Source organism: Saccostrea cucullata, unplaced genomic scaffold (assembly GCF_032062105.1).
Source record: "Saccostrea cucullata isolate Sc308-1 unplaced genomic scaffold, CSIRO_AGI_Scuc_v1 ctg477, whole genome shotgun sequence".
Lineage (NCBI taxonomy): Eukaryota > Metazoa > Mollusca > Bivalvia > Ostreida > Ostreidae > Saccostrea > Saccostrea cuccullata.
Genome location: NW_026930652.1, coordinates 145522 through 172519, shown reverse-complemented (window position 1 = coordinate 172519; position 26998 = coordinate 145522). Strand labels below are relative to the sequence as shown.

The following is a 26998-nucleotide window of genomic DNA, read 5'->3' as shown; positions in this document are numbered from 1 at the left end:
TGAATCACTGAAGTAAGAATACTTCTTTATTGGTCTACTGAAAATTCTATGATTCAGCTCCAACTATAGTCTCTCAAAAACTGCTGACTCTATCTTCTCAGCTAAGCTGCATAAATCATCTTACTCACACTGAATAACTATGAAACAAGATATCTGTCTAAATTTTTGCTATTGTAAATTCCCTATAAAGACTGGCCAATACTGTCAACAAGATAATGCTTGTAGCCAAAGACTTTCTTGCTTTCCAGAAAATTCATCATTGCTACTGTGATAAATTCATGAACTCAATACACTTCAAGCTAAATTAAGCTTCACTAAAACCTATTATTTTGTTAACAAATCAGTTAAAAACAAGTATGATTTTTAACTTTTAAATTCTTTCTCAATAATTTTAAGAATTCCAACAATATAATGTGCTTTGAAATGAAAAACACTATGTTCAAATCTTAAAAAAATTATAAGTATATAATTATAAAACATCCTCGAACTAAATAGTAGTTTTCGATCTGATAGCTCAGAACAAACAGTTCGGTTCATGTGTCCAACAATGTGCATGTGTCTCAAGGATCTTGTTTTAAATAAGGTATAATATGTTACCCACACAAATACTTTTGTGATGTGTCTTTGGGAGATTGGACAATTAGTTGAATTCCCAAAATTAATTACAAAGATTAGTAAAGATCTACACTCTGATGAATTAACTTGAAAAAATCTTTCTAATGATGAACAGTCACAGCATACTTATAGATATCCCTTTTCCTCTTTCATTCTTTATAGTTCGGTACTTTCAATTTTTTAGAACGATTCCTTCTACCGGTTATTTACTGGTTCAGATTCATCCTCATTAACCCATTTTCATGAACGTTATTGTTCGTTGACTTTAAAATTCAATCATTCACTGCTTTCCCGGTGCCTGGGAAGGTCAAGCAACATATGAGGCCAATGGCCCCGATATTCGTAAAATAATGGAGTTGAGAGGAAAGATATTAGGGCCATAATAATAAATTACATAACAGTACTTAGTACGATGCCATGATCAGATTTATGCAAATATCTCTGACAACCAAATTGAGAAAAAAATTAAATATCATAAGGTTTCATAATCATGATAATGACAAGTGGAAATGATTATACATCTCACTTTTCATTTTCTATAGGGCCAACTGTGATGATTCAAAAAGTGCTCAGTAACACACAGTTTTCTCATTTATAATCTCCTCTTCATCCAAGGGTGCTTTGTATTAAGTTTGGTTAAAATTGGCCAAGTGGTTCTTGAGAAGAAGTTGAAAATGTGAAAAATTTACAGAAGGACGGACAGATGGACAGCTAACTAGACAGGCAGACAAAGAGACAGACAGATGGCAGACAACGGATGATCAGAAAAACTCACTTGAGCATTCAGCTCAGGTGAGCTAATAAGATATAAACCTGCAAATGTTAGAAATTCTAAAAGCAAGGGATCTGCTACTACAAATATATCTATGACCAAAAATTCACTACATAGAATGCATGTGCAATATAAGCTTAAGTATGTAAAGAAAAATTAAAATTTAGTAGGAATTTTTTTTTTTAATCTAGTATCCCATTCCATGAAAGAAATATTGACTTTAATAACAAACCCTGTATATAACTAGCCACTTCCATTTAATAGTCCCAGACATATGTGAATATGAAAGAATCATCAAGACCTCCTAAGTTATCTCCCACAAATGTGAAATTCGTCATATAAATTACACTACCTTGCAAACCGTACAGATTTTCCACTTGTTTTCCTTCTGCCTCTGATGGAAAAAAGTTATCTTTCTTGTATCACAGTATTGTGAAAAGTGTGTCGTATATTTAACTACTTATTTATTGGAAGTTGAATAAACCATCATATTTACTCTATTTAGCACCCCTGTCACTAATACAAGTGTCCCTTGGGTCTTTTTTCAATCAATGTCTATTAAAATATACATTTGATTAAGATGACTGATATACATTTTAGTACTGTACATTTATTGTAATAGCAGCCAGGCCTAATATATTAGCACCCCCCCCCCTTTTTATAATTTTTTCAAGTGCCCCAGGCATTTAATAGGTTGAATTTGCTCTTTCCTATATAAAAAGCAATTGTGTACTTTTAAGTTACTGTAAACAAACTATTATTCGCGTCATCTTTTATTCGCGATTCGTCAGTTTGAAATCAATCTGCGACGATTATTTTCCGCGAGCAAGGAAACATTCTCTACAAATCCTTAGCAAAATGAATGCTTCGCTGCGATTAATATTCGCGGGTTAAAGAAGGTCGCGGAACTCGCGGATATTTCTCGCACGCGAATAAAAGTTGGTTTACAGTAGATGGTATAAACTGAAATTATGGCAGTGCAAAATTATCTCACGCAAATTTGAAAAGAGATGGAATATGTTTTCTAGCAAATGTATTTACTCATTTCCTTTGAATGAAGTGCAGATGTATGATATGATCTTGAATGCTATTGATATCTTGTATTTAACAAGAGGCCCATAGGCCTTATAGGTCACCTGAGTATCATGTAACAACTTGCCAGAATTAAATTGGGTACACATTTTAAACAAGAAACTATGAAATTCAGTATTTTGAAAGAGGCATCCTTGCTCATCATAACTATACATTTAGTTTGTTCACTTAATATTCAGAAGCAGAGCAGAAGAAAATCAAAGAATTAATGCATTTTCATTTTATTTTGCGAATTCGGTAAAGGTGTTGATTAATTTTTACCAAAATTTTGGAACTCTTCACACTTTCTTCATAATTTATTTTTAAGAAATTTTTTGGAAGAGGTGCCAATTTGCTAAAAATAACCATATACAAAGTTTATTGCATTTTCATATGGAAAAGAATTTCCATAGAATTATTTTATTTTTACTATGCTATTGAAATTTTTTGGAAGAGGTGCCAATGCTCATCATAACCATATACAAAGTTTATTGCTTATTAATATGGAAAAGAATTTCCAAAGAATTATTTTATTTTTACTATGCTATCATTAGAGCCCTACCCTAACACCCCTAACCTAAGGGTCATGAATTTCACAATTTGGGAAAAGACACACTTCCTCATCATAACTATGTATGTAATTAGTTTGTTTAATACACAGGAGCAGAGAAGAAAATTTTTAAAGAAATATATATACATTATCACTGTATATTCAACAGAGCCTTACCAGAGCACCAAAACCCCTGACCAAGAGGCCATGAATTTCAAGATTTTGGAATATGTAGGAGCCACAAATTAAAAAATTTCTGTTCCCCATTATCCACAGATGCTATATGCCAAAATTCGCTGAAATTGGTTCAATGGTTTTAGAGAAGAAGCTGAAAATGTTCAAATGGTAATGCAGGACAGACGGCCAACGTACGACAGACGGCCAAAAACAGATAGCCATAGTTAACTCAGGTGACCTAAAAATACAAGTAATACTGCAAGAAAGCAAAAATAAATCGTTTGTCTGCTTCAGATATTTTGATTTTTTTTCCTTATATAGTTATATACGAGGGGTTATCAAAAAGTTCGTGGACTGAGGCTATAAAATTAGTACTATATAGTCTGAGCTTACGAAATTTTTAAAGAAATAAAACAACAAAAAATAAACAAATATTAAAAATTTTAGCTTGATACGTTCATTATTTCCCAAATTATTATGAAATAAAAACGACATTATAGCATCACCCGGCGCCGTCGCCGTTTAGTTTTATGACGTCCGACAACGTCATTGTTTTTCAATGTCTGTTTTTTCTACCTCATTCACTTATTTTGATGAGATTCCCTGGAGCTGAGGAAGGACGTCAATCCGTCTTGTTTATATGACTATACAATGTCATGAACAGCGGCTTTCAATGCATATGATATTCCAAATGGATTAAGACAATGGAAGAGATTCTTACTTGATTCTGCCAGCATATTTTGCTATTTGGAGTTCAATATCAGCAACACATGATCAACGTCATTTTTTGACGTGATTGATTTTTCTCATCTTGACTACTAATCGACATTAACTGTGCATTCCTTTTCTCTCTGAATCTATTTCAGCAAATAAGTTATCTGGGTGTTTATTGTTTTTCCGTAGCCGGTTTTAACATTTCTTAGGTGTGTACCAGTTTTTCTAGGGGCAAAACTTTATAGAATGTTGAAAAAGGAAACTCCTACCCCCTTTTGACGTCATTTTCAAGGCAATATTTGTTTGGATACTCCATATAAAATTTACGATAAAATTTCATAGAACTTCCAGAATGAGGTAAAAATTTACTATTTTATGGAACAATAGTGTCCCAACACATACCTGAATTAACGGGATATTTGGATGTCAAATGTTCATACCATAATAGTTTTTCTTAGCTACAATTAGGTCGAAAAAAAACGTCGTTTCGAGGTTGCGCCGCATGGACATACCATTGCTTACAAAAACATTACTAATTTATTAAAAAATAAAATTTGTGATCTGTGATTTATTCTATAGATAGAAAAGATGATGATAACTAGATATTTTAAAATTCATTCATGTACCTAAAGCGGTTTTAAGTTTATGGCGCTAGTCCACGAACTTTTTGATAACCCCTCGTATGTATTTCGTTAAGTCTCAACAAAGTTACCCAATTTACCCATTAGCCTCTGGTAGTTCGCTGTCTATGTCATAGTTCTCTGGTACAGCATCAAAGGTGTGGCTTGGCAGTGGGGTAGGGGGCATGGTCCGGGTCACGAGGGGGGTGTGACTACTTGCCCTGCTGCAGGCGGCAGACATGTTTCATCCATCGAGTGAGTCTAAGATCTGCAAAATAAAATGTCACTTCAAGTTTTCCTTTCAAAACCACTGTTTCAGTACAAATATGAACATTATTTTTGCATTTTGTTGTTATACATTCTGAGATAAAGTCTTATTAGCTTTACTAGGTCAAAAAATACATCAATAAAATAAAGGTATATTGCATCTGCAAAAATAGTGTTACTTTAATCAAACTGACCCTATATTTGATGGAAAGAAATTTTCTGTAGGTACTCATTTTATATAGCTACCGGGTATATACCATATGTCTAAAATCCCTTATTGAAAAATCTTCCTTTGCTTCCTTCAAAAATATTGAATTTGACATCCTTGTTTGAGTTCTGATCCACTTTATAGATAATTGATAATTTCTTTTCTGAATCGTATAAAGAGTAAATACAAAAGGCTCATTGAAAATCTTTCATTTGTCTTGATTGTGTTGCAACAGTAATTCCAGCTGGTGTCAATCTTGGATAAAGAAAAATATATTTACCCAGTATATTGATTCTGTGTAACTGAACACTAAGGAAAAGCTAGCTCTATGGTCTCTCGATATGTTATTCTCAAAATGCAGTAAATTCATATTTTGTCACCTGGTTATCAAATTGGCTTATTACGGGATCAATATGGAAATTTACTGCTGTTAGATCTAATCTAAGGACTGACCCTGAAGGAAGACACAAACACATTACAGGGAATCGTAAAGCTGTTTATCTCCCCCTTATGATCAGTGTCCCACCCAACACTGTCAATATCCTAACAGGTTGTAAATGTGTACCCTGTCTTACTTATGAAAAATTTAATCAAACAATGACATTTCCCGACAGATAAATTTCTAGACAATTTCTTTTATCTTCCAGGATTCACTATCATTCAGAATCAAAATTATTTTCATATTTATGTGTCAATTCAGTGTCAAGGTAAAAAGTATCCTTGATGTTTGCAATTGCAACAATGTATTAAACTACCAAAATATTATCAAGTGCAAATGCATGTCCATGCTTTCAAGTCATATTTGGGATTTATCAGATTTTATCAAAATAATTGTGCCCTATGAAATCCATACTTCAATGAAACTAAAAGCCAATGGAACTTGATGGTCACTTGAATAGAGTACAAGTTTCTCTTGACATGACAAACTTAAACCCCACTTGGAACTCAGATACACAGGAGAACTCTCAAGTCATGTAACATGAATTTTAAAATAAATAGGTTAGGAATTTGTTTTTGTATAAGCTTGTTCCTAGATGAAGAGTAAATAAATTTAAGATTAAGTGTATTGCATAAATGCATTATATTTTGCTAAATGTTCCTAACACAAGAGGCTCAGGGACCATAATGGTCACCTGAGTATGATACAACTCTGCTTCAGCAAAAGCCCTTTCCATTATCCTGAATCAGGGGTTTAAGAAGAGGTACCTGAGTTCATCATATTTTTATAATATGATCATAAGAGCCATGTCCTAAACCAGAAACCCTAACCCAGGTGCCATAAATAACAATGCTGGTTGCATGTTAGTTCGATTGTTTAAATTCTTCAAAAATATTCTTCTATGCTCCATACCAAGCAGACAAACTTAGCTAGATGAGCATATGTTCTATGCTCAACATAACAATTGTTAATGCTTAGCAATATGTCTATCCATCAAAAATAAAATTTCACTGAGCTTACTTCATAGGTATCTCCTCATGTTTAACTTTAAACAATGCATTCCATAAGCTATACAAAAATGTGATCTCTGCAATACAAACCGTTTACCATTTAATTCCCTCGTTAATTCTCTCTTGCCCACAAAGAATGTTTTGAATTCACAAAGCAAAACCAATAATGAGCTATTGCACCAGTGACGAGCATATTCACACCTAACTTGCACCAATACTGCAGACATTATTAAAAATATTAATTCTTAACCATTATCCATACTGAATGAAAGAGATCAAGGGTTATACTTCCATTTACACAGATTTGTTAATGCGCAACATAAATTATAAACCATATTCAAGAATTAATACAAGATTACAAATCTTCAATGAGTGCTACAAAAATTTAACTTAAGGTATAATCAATTTGACTTTTTAAATGCCTATGAAATATCAGTGAAGTGTTTAGTGTTAAATATATTAAAGAATCTTTGATCTTGGAAGTTTATAATGTGAAAAGACAGCTATAATTTTACTCTTCGCAATGTCCAAGGCCACATTGGCATACCAGCCCATATACTTAACACAAGCTTTTCAAGTGCATTGAATCTTTTTTATTCCTAATCATATCTCCCCTAAGAGGAGATATATTGGTTTTGGCATGCTTGTCTGTCTGTTATTCTTTCTGTCTGTCTCAAAATAAGGTTAAGTCTCTAACCCTTGAATGGAATGGGTTATAACTAAATTATACCATTGTCCTTGACCCTTAAGTTTTATCTCAAAGTCACATTTCAAAAGTACAAGTCAATGAACAGTGATGTGTACAATGGTTAGAAATGAATCATTGTAGCAAAAGGCCAGGGATATAATTTAAGAAGAGGGTAGACATTTTCTTTCATTGTCAGGAAACATCTGGTTTACTTTGAATGGAAATTTTAAAGTGTGCAATTCAATGAGCAAAAAAAGCTTTTCCATTATTTTGAAAGCAGAGGGTATCTATGTGCCCAATAAGCCTCTCCGTATCCACTTATTTTGGTTGGAATTGTAGATACATCCAGAGATATAAGTAATTAACAGTCTTCATTACTTTGCAATACACCCCCTCCAATCCACACCCTTATGTACCCTTCCACCTCCCCCCACAAAAGCCATGTGAATCTTGAATCTATTTTTTTACCCTGCAAATATACATACATTAAAAAATCATTCATAATTTCTTTGTATTTCCAATCTTTATCCAGGGTAAATCTTATACTAACACAAAATAGCAGTGTTCATTTTTTTCTTTCCCAACAAATGAAATACAGCATATTTGTTGCATTTTATTTTGTCGTTATGACATTAAACTGTACATTTCACACTCTGTAAACAACTACTTACAGGTTTTGTTGAAACTCACTGAGTGGAAATAAAGCCAATCAAAACTCAATGCACACAGATAGATAGCTTCTTTGTCAGGCAATTCCAATAAACAAACACCTTAACATTCACTGTTGAACCCTCAGAGCTATTTTCCATTCCCAGACAACATCAAATGCAGAAACAATGCCATGAAATTTCTCCTTAATTTTCTTTGTAATTACTTTGGCATTTGATCCTCATTTATTGATCCCAGTGGAAGAATTCTTCTGTAAGTAAGTCCTATGTTTGTTTTTATCATGTAGAGTTTTTCCAGCATTGGACAATCTCCATTTATAAACTGTTACCTTTTATTTACTTATATCAAAGCTATAGAAAAGTTCACTAAACTATGCAACAGAAAACAAGTCATAGAAAAGCGAACTTGTGTAAATATTCTATTATTTGTTCAAATTTTTAATTCTGGTGTGATTTTCAGGTTTAAATTCCTATTAAAGTGGTAAATAAGACCCTTTTTTACTGGCCTGCACTTGCCCCATTGCGACTCTATGAATAGTTACAGTTTATTTCGGTGTGTTGGGATTTTAGTAGCAGTTTAATTTTTTCCTGCTGTTCAAATAATCTTTGATTCAATATTGATAGAAATTTACTGCCCTCTTCAAATGTTTTGGTGCCATTTTAAAATCCAATATACCATGATCATAAAATCTGCTTTAAGAATCATATTATTTTTAATAAATAGGTCCCAAATACTTAACACACTTTTAATTATATCAATAAAAAAGACATTCAAATTTTGAAAAACCTGGCGGTTGTTTATAAAATGAAATTCTTTCAATGCTCAAATACAATGAAAACCAACAAAATATTTAGACACAGGAAACTATATCAAAGTTAGCTTAAAATCACTTCAATATTAAACAAAGTCCAGGCAATCAAGAAAAACCCTGTAAGCTATGAAATACATGGAGTTAGATGCAACTCTAGGAAACAACAAAAAAGCTTCTCAAGACTCAATGACTCATGTATAAAAAGGTCCCCAATGCATATATTAATTGGTACAATGCTGAATCCTCTAAGTCAACATCATTCTTATCATGTATACATGCATATATATATTTATATATACATGACATTGGTACCCCCTTCCCCTTAAAAAATATTTTTTATAAATTTAATTCAATTAAGAATCTTCAATGTAGAGTTGCAAATAAGAATTTTACAATTCTCTTTTTACCATTACTTCTTTCAACAGACATAAAGAGTGTGCTGATTGGGAAAAAACAAGCACTTTATTGATTAATCATAAATGATAATTACATAGATTCAATTCCCATTATAATAATATAAAGAGCAAACATTTAGACAGAAACAATTTATAAATGTACTTATTGAAACATTTATCCTTTTTATTCTGGTTTTAAATTTGAAAAGTTATTAAACTTTTAACAAAGCAAGATCCTTTCAGCTGACTTAATTGATGAAAAAACTACTAAAACATGTTAAATAGGATGTGAAAATAGTGCATGTTTTGCCTATTTTACTAATTCTTATTCACAGAAATTGATATTTTTTCTGCCTATGATACCTAACTCCACTTTAATACAAATTTGATAAATTGGTAGAATATAAAAAAAATGAACTACTTCATTTTTGTTAAACCTATTATTGATCAAGCTATGGTACAAGTTACAGCCATGTTGTGGTTGTAGATATTTCTTTGTCAAAAAAAACTTAAAGATGTGATGTAAGAAAACACTTGTTGTTGGATTACTAATCTGATCATAACCTGGTGGTATTTTATACCTCGTGAAATAACTTAGGACAGTTAACTTTGGTATAAATTTTAGTCTTTTTTTTTGGGGGGGGGGACATTTTGCTTGCATATTAGAAAAAATAAAAATTGGAAGTATCTAGTGAAGGAAAACATATTTTTACAGTATAACAAGTCAGAGTTGAAAAAGTTGCCATTCCTTCAGCTTGTTGATATAGGGAAAGAAAAGAAAATCAGATGGATACAATTTATTTCTGTTTATAAATCCCTGTAACATTGTATCAAAACCACATTATAAGGCACAATAAGTAAACCTTACAAGATTTTCTGTAAAAACTTTGAAGAGATAAATTTAAATATGTATGTTACAACTTATTATTTTTCTCCTCAATAATATCTGTTCTAAATCAGGGAAAAAAATTAGAGAGCTAGAAAGAATCTTATTCTTTGCTTTCTATACATGCTATAGTTTCTACTTCATTGAACAAGGTTAAATCTTACATAAAGGAGATAAAGGCAAAACAATGCACTACAATTCACAATTCTTTAAAAAAAATATTGACCAAGATGTTTCTATATTAAGAAACAGTGTACTACCTACTTACCAACATTTATAGAAAGATTAAAAGTCCTTGGAAATATGTCCTTAATTAGTAAATTCCAAAGCACATGATTAAATGCAATAAAATATTCCCTCGAATAAGTGAAGATTGATAGGTAGAAGACACATATATCGGAGCATCAAAAAGACCAGAGTTCTGTAATACGGCCAATGTAAAGGCTCCCTTTCAGCTATACCCCATTTAAATGTCCAAATAAACTCAATAAAACTTTATTAATCCCTAGTAAAAACTACTGTGTCTTGCACAAAAGAACAGTTTTTAATATCAAACTTATATTTCGAATCTGTAAATATCTCAACGCCAGTTCTCGGTGACTTGTCAAATGCACATTCAAATACGCAAAGAACAAATTTGAAAGAAATCTTGCACGCGATAATGTCGATTGTTATAATAAAGGCTTTTCATTCCCGTTGGAACTTTCGTAAGGAATGGGTTAATGATATTTGTCATGTGGCATACAAACATTTCTTTGTTTTTGTTCAACATAATTGGGATTTCATTTTTCTTCATGGTATGCCCCGACATTGAATTGGTTCCATTGTTAAAAAAGAATAAAGGTACAAGACAAACACATTGTGCAGTCACTATGCATTAGGGGACCTATAGTCAAAGTGTAACAAACCCTTTTATATGTTTGTACCCATGTCATTTGTGGCCTTCCACCGATGAAAAGAAAATTTTTCCCAATCTAAATAGAACTTACTGCACATTCAGATGTTTAAATGTCTTTAGTACGGGAGTAAATTACCCACTTTTTACCTGTATAGATAATCATTTGTCAAGATCGCAACCTTAGATAAGTCTAGCTATCAAAATCAAAATAATCTTTTGTACTCCACACAAAACTTTTTTTTTTAAATCTTCAAAAAGACAGAGAGAGAAACCACACTTTTACTCTCAAAGTTTCATAATATTGAAGAGATATGACTAATACACCTCTGTCCCCCACTCCATAAATGTTGTAAGCAGATTATAAGAAAAGCCATTATAAAATACATGACACATGAAGAGTGTACACAAATGATTTCTCTACAACAACAAGGAGCAACCTGAAATGATGTAAGCACTGGTCACATAAAAAGAAAGTGTCAATAATTTTGAGACAGACATTTCAACTTCACTAAAGGATTACGGAAAATCCTTCCTATTAATGCTATGTCTGTCCAAAGAACATTTAAAAATATCTCAACTCAAGTGCAAACCGTTTGAAGTAAATCTCCTTGGCCTTTTTTGTAACGGACAAACTGGTCCTGTAGTGACTTGATTTGTCTATAGATCTACCTGAGAGCAAGAACTCCTGAAAATGTACGTAATTCTAGCCTGGACATCAAATTTAACATGGCATAATCACTTGAGCTATTCCTGGTATTCCATTAAAACCTAATGTCTGTAATGTCATATTCCTTGTTAGATGCTCATGAGGCAGGAAGAGAAGATATATAACCAATGCTATTTAGTTAGAGTAATGGCTTCAAATGCACCAAAGAGATGCCATTATCCCATATCTTTTATGAAAAAAAAACCATACCTGTATTACCATTAGAGTCTCGACAAAATGCGACTGCAGGAAATAAAGAGACAATGGTTAAACCCATGCAAGTAACAGCACTATTAAAACTGTGAACCTTATATGGGGGAAAAACATCAAAAATTTTATTTTAAACTGTTTCTAAATAGAACAAATTTGTGAGTTCAATTCCCTCACAATGTCCCTTACAAAATAATTCTGCATAAGTTCCAATATCTCTTTATAACAAAGATAAATATCTCACCATTGGAAAAATTGCTTGAACGTACAAGTTTGACTGTTTAATGCCTTTCACATTCCCATCTTCAACATTCAAATCAAAGAAATTTCACTTAGTGTTAATCCCGATCTCATTTTTTTTAAACCCCTGTTATTTGAATTGGTGGGCTTTGCAGCAAAAAATGTGCCCTTTGATCGTATTTGAGAGCATTTTAAGCGATCTTGTAATTTTTTTAGGAAATAAATTTAAAATATCATACACTTTGACATTTCTATAGATTAAACATAAAGGAATGATGGTTTTTCAGTAGTGTAGGCAAGCATGGCCATTTTCACCACTGAAAAAAGTATAAATTAATATGAAAAGATTCAAACATATTATAAAATTTTATGAAATATTAAACCAACATTAAATACAATGTAGGGGTACTTAAGCTTTTTTTTTTATAATACTGATCATATTTATATATATACAATTGTATCACAAATAATTAAAGCTCGGAATCTAATTGTTTAAGACATAAGAAATAAAAGGAATGTAGGCATGAGGCATGAGGATAATTAAAAACAAAAATGATTTAATTCACTTCCATCCAACCCTACCCCTTAAGTATCTTCCATTGGCATCATTTATGTCCTTTACTAATTCATAACAACAATCAGAGAAAGTGATTCTAGCAAAGAGATTTATGAGATAATTTTGAGAAAATTCACTTTTACTTCTTTGTTACTACATTGTATACCAAAGAACTTGCTTTATCCAACTAACTGACAATCATCAATCGTCCATAAACAGAATGCAGTATTATGTACAAGCAATGAACCCCTTGCTTATTTGCCTGACAAAATCCTATTTTTCGAGTGAAGGCTTATTACAAATATTTAAATGTTGATCATATTTCATTAATTACATTCGCACAATACAAGATAATCAGCATATAATTTCACATTAAAAGGCAATAAATCCTACTAAATGCTTGCCATTAAATCTGTTTCAGTTTTTTGTAAATTGAGAGTTGATTTGACTGCAGTACATGAAAGACAGAATTTTTTGTATACTTTTGTATTCTTTATATCTTAATTCTTAACATCTGATTCATAATTAAATTCCATTGACTTCCAATAAATACACAATTATAGATCAAAGATCCTCTGAAAGTTGACTTTTCGCCTACGACTATAAACAGACTAATTCCTAATGACCACATGCACACTTTAAGTACTGTTTATTTTGTTCTATATTCACCAGTACTGAAAAGAGATATCATACAAACTGGTACAAATATCAATAAGAACCCTGACACATGTGAAAAGATTACGTGCATTGGAAAACCTACAAACAAACATTTCATAAAGAGATCAGCTTTATAGAGCTTGATCAATATAAAATTGAAAATACCACATAAAATCAGGGGACTTCGAATATGTCAATAATCCTTCTCGCAGAACAATTTCAAAGTTTCCTATTCAATTTTAAATGACTGTAAAACCATTTAATGTCCTGATAAGGGATTTTGATTCTTCAAAGACATCACGTCCAATACAATACCATCTACTATTTCTATTGATAAAGAGAAATGGACCATGTGATAATGAAAAAAACCAAAAGCAATTATTTTTCCATCACATCAGACTGAGAAGACAAGGTGACAAACAGCTGTTTCATCTTTGTTGTTTTATTAATAAAACCCACAGGTTTGCTTTTCAATAACTGGTTAGCCACAGACATTAGAAAGACAATTACCATGCATATATTCAGGGGAAGAAAACAATGACACTGGTGAACTGAAGGATGATTTCCTTTCATGCTATCATATAAAAATAATTATTAAAACAAAATTAGCAATACATCAACAAGATCAATAAAATCTGATCCACTTTCCTTCCTGTTTACCACAATTTTCAAGACAAAATGGCAAATCCTATGTTTTTTTTTTTTTAAATATTTTCTTTCTCCCATGGATGGGGGGGTGCTTTTTTTTAACTTGACTTAAAAAGACATTTTTTGACTATGTCCTAAACAGATACTTCTTTAAAGAAAATGAACTTTTTCCATTCATTCTACATTCTAACTCCTTGGAAAAGTATGGCATAACTTAAGGTAACATTGAAACTTCCACCATCCACTGTAAACAAGGTATAATGCGCACTAGCTGTCATATGGCACAGAACAAGAAAGCTTGAAGTATAAAATTTATAATGCTAGGTAAATATACACCATTATCTAACAAATTCTCTCCTTTTACAACACAAAGTAAGTATAAGACCTCTCAGTTCTTACATTTCTTGTGAACACTACACTTCAGTTATGACATAGAATTGCTGGTTGTAGCCGAACAGAGGAACAGCTACAATATATGACCCAAACATGGTATAAATCATGCACTAGAAGAAATAATTTATTTATATGGTAAATAAAATTGAAAATACAACAAAACTAAAGACTCAAGATTTTTCCTAGCTTTGTAAACTCACATCTGAAATTCCAAGGAAAATACTACAAAATTGAAGACTCGACTTTTTCTTGCTTTTTAACTCACATCTTAATGCTGAGCAAATAGACCCGAAATGTGATGAATGCGATATCCCTGCATACTTAATCATGAATAAATGGAAAATCTATGTCTTATAGAACTTAAAATAATATTAGGCCTATATAAATGTCATAATTTTGCACAAAATTTCAACCCCTTGCTTTAAATGCACTGGGAATATTTAGTAGAAACAGTCATATAGAGTAAAGTTTCTTCCTACCTTTTTTTTGAACATTGATAACACTAATGTGAAAGTTTAAGTTTCTACACCTGAGACTTTGAATAATACTGCAATGATTAAGGCCCGAGATATGCAAGATGCAGCTAAACTGATTTTATCTTGTCGATACTAAATCTTTTCCTTCGTCATAAATTTGAGGGCTTTTGTGAAATTAAGTCCAGGTTCGACAAAAATCCTGTATCTCCCAAAACTGTTTCATAGGTGTATAAACATTTGTACAAGTTTACAGACCTTTAACATTACCATTTCCTTCTAAATTCAAAAGCTTACAGATATATGCTGTCTAACACTTTTACTTAAAAATCTTCAAAAAAAAGTTAATCATAATATTAAAATCATACCAAAATTACTTTATTAATAACTTATTCAATTTCTTTTGGTTACAAATTTACTTAAACCCAAACACTATTTTTTTTCCTCAGACGGATTCCAGATTTCTTATTTTTTTACAACCAACCAATCTAAATATATAGTTATATGCACTTCAAAACCTTCCAATTTCAGATCACCCACTATCCTCTATAACAAAACACCCTCAAGTCATAATAAACTAAGTAACAATATTAAAAGAAAACATAAATTGCCATTCAAAATAAAATGTTTAACCACATTTGGCTACCAAAGTGTGACTCAATGTAAATGATAAAACTGCTTGATCTGTCCGTAAGCAAAACTGGAAACAAACAAATGCAGTTTATTAATGTACTTCTAGACAGATAACAAAATGTCAAGAGCTATCATAATCCCATCCAGGAATAGAAAATTCAATCAATTTAATCTTCTATCTTTTTCCAGAAATAAACCCCAAGTGTCAGATTCACAATACATCTTTTACCTGGACACCGTAATATTAAAAAAAAAAAAACAATACAGTTTAACAGACATTCTAGCAGACATGAACCATTGTGAATAGTTTTAAAACAAATGGCTTGTAATATCAAAGCCATCTAAAATCAATATAGGTGGGAGACTGAATTATTAGAAAAGATGCCATGCAATGAAGTGAATATCTAAAAGAATCGAATGCCTCCTTAATAATTCAACAGAATATTCACTATATAGTTCGATTTCAATGAACACTGTAAAGTTTAGGATATACATGTATAACTTTGAATGTCCAATACCCCCCCCCCCCTCCCTTGGGGATTGTGATTTGATCAAAATTAATGTACAGTATGTCAAGAAGCTTTCAAATAAGTTTCATCTTTTCTGGCCCAGTAGTTCTTCAGAAAAAGACTTTAAAATGACATCAGCTGTATTTTCACTATTTCTTGATTATCTTCCCTTGGAAGAGAGTGAAACCCTTTCTTTGAATAAACCTTAATTCCTTTCACCCAAGGATACTCTTTTCCAAGTTTAGATGAAATTGGCCCAAGGATTCTGAAGAAGAAGATAGAAATTTGAAGAGTTTAATACAACACTGACAAAATCAACAGCAACAAACACTGGACAAATGAAGAAACAGAAAAAAGAGCTTGAAAGTCTTCACTATAGCAACCACCGCAGAGCTGTGCTTGTGGAATATATCATATGTTGCAGCCATCTACTGCTTTGTCAATAGTAAACCTGGGGGCTACAAATCCCATAAAGAGCATGTTACTGAACTGGATACTTTGCTTGCAATGTCTCTTGAAATACGTTTTATTCTCCAGAAAAAGTGCATTGCATGTTAGAGAGCAGTTAGCAGTCTAAAACATACATTATCTTTCTTGCTAATGTTAAGTGTTCATCAACTACAAAGACATATATTGCTCTCAGGTCTAATGTTCATCCAGAAATATTTCATCCTTTAAAACATGTAAAATATATTTTTCATACAATTCCTCGAGCAAATATTCAGAAAAGATATAATTGTTATACATGTATTATAATTCACTGTGCCTGTAATAAAAATCTTGAAATTGTATGGGTTAAGAAGAATACTGTACAAAGGTGCGTCATGCTGCCTATACTGACATGATATTGTTAATAATTGCCCCCTCTCTGTGACCTACTGACAAGTTTTCAAATCAATATGTCCCTTCCTTGTGAACTACGGACCAGATATGAATCCCATGTACTGCCCACACTTGACCTCTCAAGGAGTCTAATAATCATATGAAAATCAAACATCACAATGTAAGAAATGACTGGAAAAGTTTGTTTTGCTAAAAGAAAACTTAGTTGAAAAATCATTGACGAGATAGATTTAGTATCTGGACATTCCACCTCACCCAAAGTACATTTTTTCAAGGATCCCATACATATATTCCTATTAATACCCAACTCAATTTCTTTGTAACTTACACATTAGAACTATTTTTACAAAAGTGAAGAAAAATGTTAAAACATTTTAAAATTCAAAGGAAGTGCCTGAATAAAAATCCTTTCCATGTAAATTTACGATTTTCCCCAATACTCTGCTATAATTCACTCAGAGACACACTTCACTTTGTTCCCTGACAGAGAATACACAATTCAAGTCTTGGCTCCACACATTACATGGCCATCTCTCAGTCACTAATGTTGATCTACCACCTTAATCCAAGCCATTCTCCGACACCTCAACTCCATTAAATGCAACAGCCGGAGCAATTGAAGTCTCAATTTAGTCAATTACAGTCAATCTCCAGCTTCTAGTATTGGAAGAAAAAATCTCAGGTACAGACTAGCAGGTGTTAGAATATATAAACACTGTCACCCACATTAAGAGAGAAATGAGAGAGACAGTATTCCAACCCTTTGTACCTGAATCTGCTACAAGGTATTGGTAATTGACATGATACAGTAATACCTGTTGTTAATTAAATCTCACATGAATATTTCATGATGCAAGACTGCAACGGCAAACTGGGACAAGATAATAGATGTCCAAGTACCTTAATTAAGACTAGTGTTGCCAAAGGATGGCTATGCTAAATAACACCAATACATACCCGCTAAATTACTAGTTTACCCATTATGTATGTCAACTATAGATCATGAACTTTTTGCCTTTGAATCTTGATCAGAAAACTATGATTCATAGTATTCACTATATACCAGACAACCATAATGTATCAAATATCTGGCCATTTCTGCAGATTTCATATTGATCCATCTAGAAAGAAATCATTAAAATCAGCTCTCAATTTGGCTATTACATAATAGAAACTATACTGGCCTCGCATATGAAATATTAATTTCAAATATTTTTTATTTTCTCTCTGTCTCTCTATCTTTTATGGGAATTAATCAAAATTTTTTTTTTAAATATTAATCAAAACCTCTATTTCTGATGTCTTTATATCTATACTGTAAAAAGAAAGAAAATGAACGATTATGCCCATTAAAACTGTGTTTTTGGCCAACAATTCCCAACATATTCTTAACCTGTCTGTATTAACATAAAACTCACTATTGAAGTTCAGTTGAACTTGAGCAAATATAAAGCAAGTGCAATTGCACTTTATAAATCTTTAGATTTATTGAATGGATCTAGATTAAAAGAAAGCTATATACTGTTCCCAACTCTTTAAAAAGAACTTATTACATAATGAGGCTTATGTCAAACTAGCCAAAATTACAAGAAAACCATTCTATTCCCTTACCTTGTGTCTGTTTAAACGACTACATGTATCTAGCTCTACTCTGGACTGGAATGACCATGAAAACCTCAAGGTCATAAAAAGACTAAAAGAGAAAAAAAATCTTCTGGAATTCTTTAGGCTTCAATTACTTAAAGATAAGAAGTGACAAATGTAAGGGCTCTTTTCTTTTACCAAGATATGTAAAAATAACAAGTACTTTGCAAATACACGTCTGACTTACAAATTCTCAACAAGCACTTCTCTTCCTTATCGATACTGGAAGCACAGAGTACATTGTGATGAATAGTGCAAATACTTCACTCTAGCGATACCAAACAAGAGAATTTCTAAAACAAATACATCATTCAAACCATACCTATACATTAATATAACACATTACTTGAGGTAAAATTATACTACTTCATTTCATATTTCTCAAATGGAACAAAACTTACCAAAAATTCAAAACTGTAAGATTATCACATCTACCCATAGAATCCCCATGTTTTCCAGGTGTATTCAAACTTCCAAGATCTATGCTGAAAGTTTAAATCAAATATTTACCAAAAATTTAAACAGAAATATCATTTTCAATTACACTACTTAGCTACTCCCTATATATCTAGTAATCAGAGCACCTTCAAGTTTCATCTTGACTTCAAGTTAAAAATCAATTTAATCAATTCTGAAGGAGTTCATCTCAGATAACTTTAGAAAGTAAACAATTAAGGGGACATTGAATTCATGCAACACATTTACTATTTTATTTTTACCCCTTACTAATCAATTTCATCTCTCTTTACCAACAAACATCGATGTTGATTGTATTGGGACACCTTATTCATCAACAGCAAAATTCCTGGGAAAGAAAAACAGCACATCAACTACCTGAAAAAATCATAATAAAACCTGGAAAAAAATACTGTAGATCAAGTAAGAAAATAACGAGGAAAATATATTTGTAGAGACATCTAATTCTGATAACTAGAATGGGATTTTAAAACAATTGTCTCATAATGGTATTTTCAACTTTCAAAATTTCTTTATTTACGTTTGAGTGCATACAACTTGTCTTGCAAATTTAATTAATGTATATGCCAAAGTGGAATGTGCATGCCTGTGCGCTATAAATAATACGTATTTGTGATAGAAATTTACTCAAAATTATCAATATTTAAAGACCCTATTCCATAACATTTGAACAACCGTAGCAATAAATGTAATTTATCCACATTAGAAAAGCCTTGATGAGATATTACTTTCATAATAATTATCTTCTCATATGATATTGTACTGTGTACTTTATCTCTGGTCCATTTCTCCATTACCAAAAATAGCTCAAGTTCATTAACGCTTTTGTGTCGTATCTCCGAATACTGAATAAAAACCACTGCAGACTTACACTTAGGCCCTGATTCAAACAAACTTATAACATTAATGTTTAATTTCCTGTGCATTATTACTATTCTATACAATCTCCCCATTTCTATTTTTACAATTAATTACCTTTCATTGATTTTGCTTTGAAACATAGTGACAACAGCTATAGGTTCATCAGTTCATACATACTATATAATGCATGAATTAGACAAAACTAGAAAATTGTTGAAATGAGTGAGAGACTGAAAGTGCCTGTGGCTATTTCGTTTCTTTAAGCATGAAAAGAAGACTCAATAGATCTTATCACCAATGTCAAGAATATGTTCATTTTAAAAAGTGAATTCAGTACAGGTAACAAACAGCTTTATTTTCAAGTTTCATTCTTGAATTTTAAAATAAATATATCACAACCAAACACCAAAACCAAATTGAAATTCCTGGACAAACCAGACTTTAAAAATCTGGAACTGTGACAGTCCTATGCTGTTATATTGTGTGCTTATCTGCTGATGAAAATGAACTAGAGTTCTTTCCAAATGAATTTTATATTGTAAAGATTTACCTTCATTTTTCAGCATAAAGGTTATTTTCTTCTATTCAACTTTGTACATTTAAAATCTTCCAGTGCTTTCCAACACGTTTGGGGGGGGGGGGGGGTTGTTTCACGTTCCCTCTGAAATTTTTTCTTCTTTCATATCGAGATGCCACCAGTTGTCATTTGAGGGCTGCAGAATTAAGACCTATATACTCAGCACTTATGCCTTTTGAGCAGTGAGAAAACATTTTCATTACCAGAAGCTACTGTGACACAGAACCTTAATTGGTTTATCTGTAAGACTGGTTCGCAGTGGGATTTGAAACATGATGTAGGGATTTCTCCTTACTCTGTGACTCTAGAGTAATTGGTCTAACCACGTAACATGCATACTGTGTCACACTGGTTGCAATTTGGGGCAATATAAATTAAATAATGTACAATCTGTAATCAGATCACATGTAAGACAATGTCTAAAAAAGTGGTAAAATCATCATAGGTGGCAAACAATTGCCTTGCATGCATGGACTCCCCGCAAAGGGAAATAACTTTCGCAAATGTGAAAGTTATTTATATGTGCAGGTTCCATCAAAAGTACAATCGTTTAAGGAAAAAATCGGTAACGCTATCAAGTTGAAATTACACATATTGTGACCATGAAACTTCAAATAACTGCATAAACAAAACATTACAGATTTTGCTCACACCCATTCCAAGTAGAGCGCACGTGCCAAAAGTCAAACCTATCGTTTTTCATTAGCCTATTAATCAATCGAAACACAATGCACTGAACTATATTTTGTATACCTTTCAAACAAAATGATTCCCTATAAGCTATATTAGATGAGCGCTGCTTTTGAGGAAATGTAGATATCTTCAAAAGCTAATGATGCATGATGCTGCACGAAATTTACAAACATATATTTTTTTGAAAATTATTAGGAATACCGAACCCGACATATTATGAAATGGTAAATAAAAATAATTTTTTCAATCATATTTTTTTTGTTCTTTCATTTTTTTTAATATATTGATGTATTAATAGCGAGCGAGAGAGATCGCGAGAGAGAGAGAGACTAAGAGAGAGAACAGAGGAAATTCGGATTGAAATCTGTACATACGTCAGCCAAATTTCTCTGTGCAACATTCCCAGAATTCCTGCACTACCCAATGTCCTTTGCGCGAATAAATCAAAAATAGTAAAAAAAAAAAAAAGGAACATTGTTTCTTACCGAAATCTTAACGAAATGATTCTGCCTTACCTTATTCAAAAAAATACCCCCATGCAACAACACTGGCCTTCACCTTGCCCTTCGGAAATGATACAAATGACGTCACCGGAAACTTACGAATTTTGACGATATGCTAATTAAGTCATGTCGGTTGCTTCCGTGAAATAGATAAATAAATAAACAATAACGTAAAGCATAAAAAGCTTTTAGTTTGTAGAAATCTTTCAAAGAAACAAAAAATAACTCTGCAATTTTTTTCGACCCAAATTGCACTAGGTCTATAGTTTCAAACAGACGCTCGGCTGTCTCCGTAAGCTCCGACGAACTCCGTGACGTCGTGTGACGTCACAGGTAGTCCAGATGTCTCGTGCGGCTTGATGTTTGAAGTGGCTGATCAATTTTTTAGAGTGTTTTTTTATGGTACAACTTTTTTTATTCCAACGGTCACACCGTAAAACATATTACAAATTATTGGCAAGAAAAATAAAACAAAGAGAGATAAGCTGAACACTTTCTTGATATACTTTTACTGACCATCATTAAATCTGCAAAATTTAACATAGGACTAAGGTGTCAGAGTAGGCATTCATATATAAGTCAATAATGGAAAAAAAACCGGGGGCTTAATGCTTAATTAGATTAACAATGATAAAAATGTTTACATTTTTTCATATACAATTTATCATCAACAAACATAAGTTAACATGAAAAATAAAAAATACCGATAATAGATAATGTTGACCAATTTATGAACACAGAAAATATGTATATTAAAATAAATAAAAAATGTAAATATAGAATTTATCAAACCCATATCATTGATTAGCAACAGAAACACTTGTTTTTTTCCAACCAATGGAAATATTGAGCAAAAATTTTTAGGAATGAATCATACAAAAATTGTAGGCATTTTTATTAAACATTTCTCCTATTTCCTGCTATTTTCACCAAATTTAAGAAACTTTAGGCCTGGTACATGAATATTCTTTTACAAGACCCACAAAATTAATAAATTGTATAAAACATTATAAAATAATATAAATTTTCATTTAATAATATACATTTACTTTCATGTAAGAACTCATGAAAATGTGCACATTTTCATATGGCACAGAAGATCTGTTCTTGATCAATAAATGAACAAAACAAATTTAATAACAGATTTATTTTCCAAAAATGCTCGATTTGCAATACAAATCCAAGACAAAATTGTACAGTTGTCACAAAAATAAATGTATGGCTGTAAAAACAAAAATTTGTTTCATGAAAAAAGTCAATAATTTTGTTTTTAAAAAATAACTATATATTTGTACAAACAAAATATTGTACTTTAAGTATAAATCTATCAATTCAGTGCAACATTTGAAAATGATATGACTACTGACTAGATATTTGAAAGAAAAAAAAAACAATTACCAGTTGGTTTTAACTTATTTTGGCACAAATAAAATGATATTTTATATTGAACTACAAGCCTTTTTATTGGCTTTTAATGCCACTAGCTACCCGATATTTCATTTTTACCAACATATAATTCATATATCATTTACTTCACAAAGTAATATAAATTACAAAGCATTTGCTTTTCTTGTGTTTGATATGAAGTTTTGCAAACTTTATATATTATAACATTATAAGCACAACTTACAAATATAAATACAAAAGCACAAGAAATTTTGTGAATCATTAAAAAATTTAACTTTTTAAAGACTTGTTACTGGGGTGCCATACTCGCAAAATCTCAATTGGAATGATGTCATCATAAAGGAATATTTTTTCTGTTGGTGGATCCATAATTTCATACCGAAGTCCTTTACCACCTATTTAAAATAAATAAAACAAGTTTATACTGCAAAACTCTGAAATATAGGCAGTTTTTCCCTCTCTAGATATAATTAAGTTTGCCACATTTGGCAATCACACACGTGTACTAGATGCACATTTAGATTGGCAATAGAGGCATACTCAAATTATACTATTAATAATTTTGTGTGGTAATATGTTTTCTCAAAAAATATAAAAAAGAAACAGAAATTTGTCTTTTTATCCCTTTGAATAACATCTCCCCAAACTTATTGTCTAATTAAAAGTAAAATCTTTATGTCACTGGCACATACCACTAAACATATTAATTTAATCCTTACCAAGAGCCACAAGAAAATGATCCCTCGTGTCTTCATTCCTAACTGTGGATGCAATATATGCCACAGGCCAGGACCCAAAAGCACCAGACAAGAATTGGTACAACACATGCACCAGGAATGGAATGATTGATTTATCATAAACCACATCTGAAATATAGTCAAATCATTTTAAAAAAAACAAATTCCATTTGAATTAACATAATATTAAAAGTCACTGAAATATTAAGAAATCATCTTTTATCTTAAATACCAAATGCTATCCCAAGGCATATACTCTTCCATGAACTTTTCAAGACATACTATTTTGAAAAAAAGTTACTACTGCGGTAAAATCATTTTTCAGTTTCTTTACAAGCAAAATCTTGCGATGGTAAAAATCTGATAAAGAAGCCAAGAGTTGTCTTTCCTACCTGCTGCAACTAAAACATCAGGTTGAACCACAGACAAATCTTTCTCGTTGCAGAACTCCCAATTAAACTTCATCAGTCTCACTGTCTCACAGTGCTTCAAAACATACACATTGGAATCATTCAGTGGCATCCAATGAGAATTCGAGGAGAGAATCTGCTCATTACTGTTACTCACTTCCTCTTCCTGTTCTGAACCAACTTCCTGTTCATCGGTTTCAACCGTTTCTACCGAGGACACCATGGAATTGTAACTGATCTGCATGATTTCACAGCTATCTTCTATTGCAGCTGGTTCTTTGGTTACACTTATCTGTTTTTTGATCTTTTTCAACATTTTTCTGTCTTTTGACTCACAATTTTCTAAGAGTTGTGGTGAGCATTCCAAGGAATATTGCTCATTGAGGAAGTTGATTTCAATGTTTTTCATGAGGAGGAACAGAACTTGTGGATGGAAGTCACTGAATGTAAAGGATTTCATTTTACACTGTTTACACAAGGCTATTCCTAGGAATCCAAGTCCACTGCCAAGTTCAAGCACATTTCTGGAGAGGAAAAAAACTATACACATTTTTTTCACTATTTAAATTAAAAAAATAAATTGCACCATTGCTTTATTGTCATTACATTAGCATGTTATCACCCTACTGACCTAAATTTCTATCATGTTATTGTAAATTACAAAGACTTTTGCCAGTTCCACAGTTAACCCACTAACCCAAGCTAGTAGGATGTGTCATATATCTTACACTATGGCATTCATGCTGGAGAAAATTCTTGTATTCAAAATTGAAAATAGCTCAAAAGATTAAACAATATAATTAAAGCTCAAAAACTTACTTATTTTTAAAAAGAGATTCATGTTCAAAAGACCATTCTGCCAAATGAAGAGCAGCCTGCAAAATATATAAAACAGAAGTAACAACAGTACATAGGTTTAAATATTCAATCTCAATCTTCAAATCTAATCAACTTCTATTTCTTTTAAAAAAGAAGAATCCTTTGTTATTTTTTTTTTACTTGGAATGAAATGAAACAAGGTGGAACAAATAAATTTTAATGAGAGAGCTACAGTTAAACATCATTATTTGAACTCAATGGGACTAAGAAAATGTCTAGATATCCAGATATTCAAGATAGCAAGGGTAAAATATAATAATATCATGTGATTGGGGCTTTCATTTCACTTTGACATATCCATGATATTAGGTTCATAATATAAAATTCAAGCTGTTATTGTAGTTTGGTTGACCTAATATTTGATTTCACCTGTAGTTTGATTGACCATAGTCTTGAGTCATACCTGCCATGTACTGAGTCCTGTGGTGCCCTGTGAGATGATGTGTACCGACTCCTGTAGATTCACCACTTCTTTATTGGGCTATAAATATATACATACAGAACACTCTTTATTAAGAACACAGACATACTTTGCAAAATACCTTGTCAAATGGCAATTTCAAATAGTAATGTTGTCACAGAACATTCTTAGACTTGTAGTTTATTATTTAATAGAGCACACAACACATTTTTTCTTAGAATAAAATACAGTGGAGCAGTTTATTATTCAATAGTTTTGATGACAAACTAACACAACTAGATTTTTTTCTTAAAATAAAATAGATTAAATTATTTCTCTTAGCATGAAAATTCCTTAAATTTTTTTAAATCTTTTTAGCAGGCATATAAGTACCATGCATTGATAAAGCATTGATTAAATGAAATTGCTTCGTTCTACAGATTTCTAGATTCCAAATCTTAATTGCTGCAGAAGGAAAGCTGTAGATCTGAAGTTCACAGATGTAAAGAAAAAAAAGCATTTGCTAAGTAAAGTACCGATGCAAAGCATTTTCATATACAAAGAAAAAAATTTCCTCTCACCAGAAAATAAGACTTGTAACACAGTGTATCATCCTCTACGTCTATTTCCTGAAGCAGATCTGTGTAAACCTCATAAATCTCATCACATAATTCCACATCACTGTCTTCAAGCTAAAAATATTTGAAATTTTACATTAACAATATGATATGAAGTAAAATATATGATATAAATATATACTGAAATATTTAATTCAATTTTCTTTGCAAACTGCAATTTATTATAGTCATTATGACTGGACAAAGGACAACCAGACCTTACCAATGTACAGGGCCTCTGGTACAAATGGAAGTATCCAATCAACAAAGTCCAGTTTTAAGTTTAATTATTTTGACTCAGAGTCATAAAAACGTGCATTCTTGAAGGGAAAAAAATCATGCACACAAATTCAGAAACATAAATGAGTGTGATTAAATGGGTTGTGAGATTTCCTTTTTTTCTAAATGTTCGCATTTCAATTTTTTACATAGGTGGTTTTTTGTCTGACCAAGTTTGATTTTATTCTGTGTGCTGGAGTACACTGGACTGAATGTTCTGTACATATGACCTAAAAATAAACTTTCACATAGACTGAGATGACATGCAGACTATCTTGCCTTCTGAATCAGATGCTTGACAAATGCCCGGCGATAGCTTAGAGAGGTTGGGTATTTATAACACAAAGGACTGGTAACTGTAGCCTCAAGCACTGCTTGTTGCTCCTCAACTCCAATATTTACTGGGCAAAGAGATTTTCCCTGAAAAAAATAAAAATTTTAATTCACTTTACAATGCAATTGCAATCAGGGTAAATTGCAATTGTTGGTACAGAAGAGCTAGAGCTAGACCACCAAGATAGTCTCATGACTTCCATGATCAACAATGATTATATATATGACAAATCCTTTCAAACATCGAAACAGTCACAGTATTTATACATTACTGTAGCCAAATGAACTGATTAAAGATTTGTCAAATTTTCAAGCATATTTGCAAGAATATATTCATAGCCTTCAAAAACTTTTTTATTCATGGTGTACGTACTGTCCACTGAATTCGTCTGATTGGAACCATTTGAAAGAACTGTGTCGCAATGTGGTGCAAAATCTCTTCATTGTTTTTGTCAGTCAGTTTGTTCATGGAAGTCGCCATTTTTATCATCTAATTATTGTATTCTTTCACTTGATTGGTCAA

The 26998-nt window shown here is 31.8% G+C and overlaps 2 protein-coding genes across 2 annotated transcripts in view; both read right to left on the bottom strand.

The window, feature by feature from the left end:
• LOC134229457 (ankyrin repeat and fibronectin type-III domain-containing protein 1-like) overlaps window positions 1–18408 on the bottom strand; it is an 83900-nt gene extending 65492 nt beyond the window's left edge. Inside the window, exons 1-2 of the mRNA XM_062711208.1 lie at window positions 18270–18408; window positions 4621–4787 (exon numbers count right to left, since the gene is read on the bottom strand). Coding sequence (XP_062567192.1) covers window positions 4621–4760 — 140 coding nt within the window. The 5' untranslated portion in view covers window positions 4761–4787; window positions 18270–18408. The remainder of the gene's footprint in view (window positions 1–4620; window positions 4788–18269) is intronic.
• Window positions 18409–21877: 3469 nt separating this feature from the next.
• Window positions 21878–26989, bottom strand: LOC134229478 (protein-lysine N-methyltransferase EEF2KMT-like). Its single transcript, XM_062711231.1, has 8 exons — window positions 26849–26989; window positions 26422–26562; window positions 25828–25938; window positions 25250–25327; window positions 24787–24842; window positions 23950–24491; window positions 23540–23686; window positions 21878–23215 (listed from the first exon to the last, which is right to left on the bottom strand). Exons 1-8 carry the CDS (start codon window positions 26963–26965, stop codon window positions 23091–23093), a joined length of 1317 nt encoding a protein of 438 aa, XP_062567215.1. The 5' UTR covers window positions 26966–26989; the 3' UTR covers window positions 21878–23090.
• Between the last annotated feature and the right edge of the window lie 9 nt (window positions 26990–26998).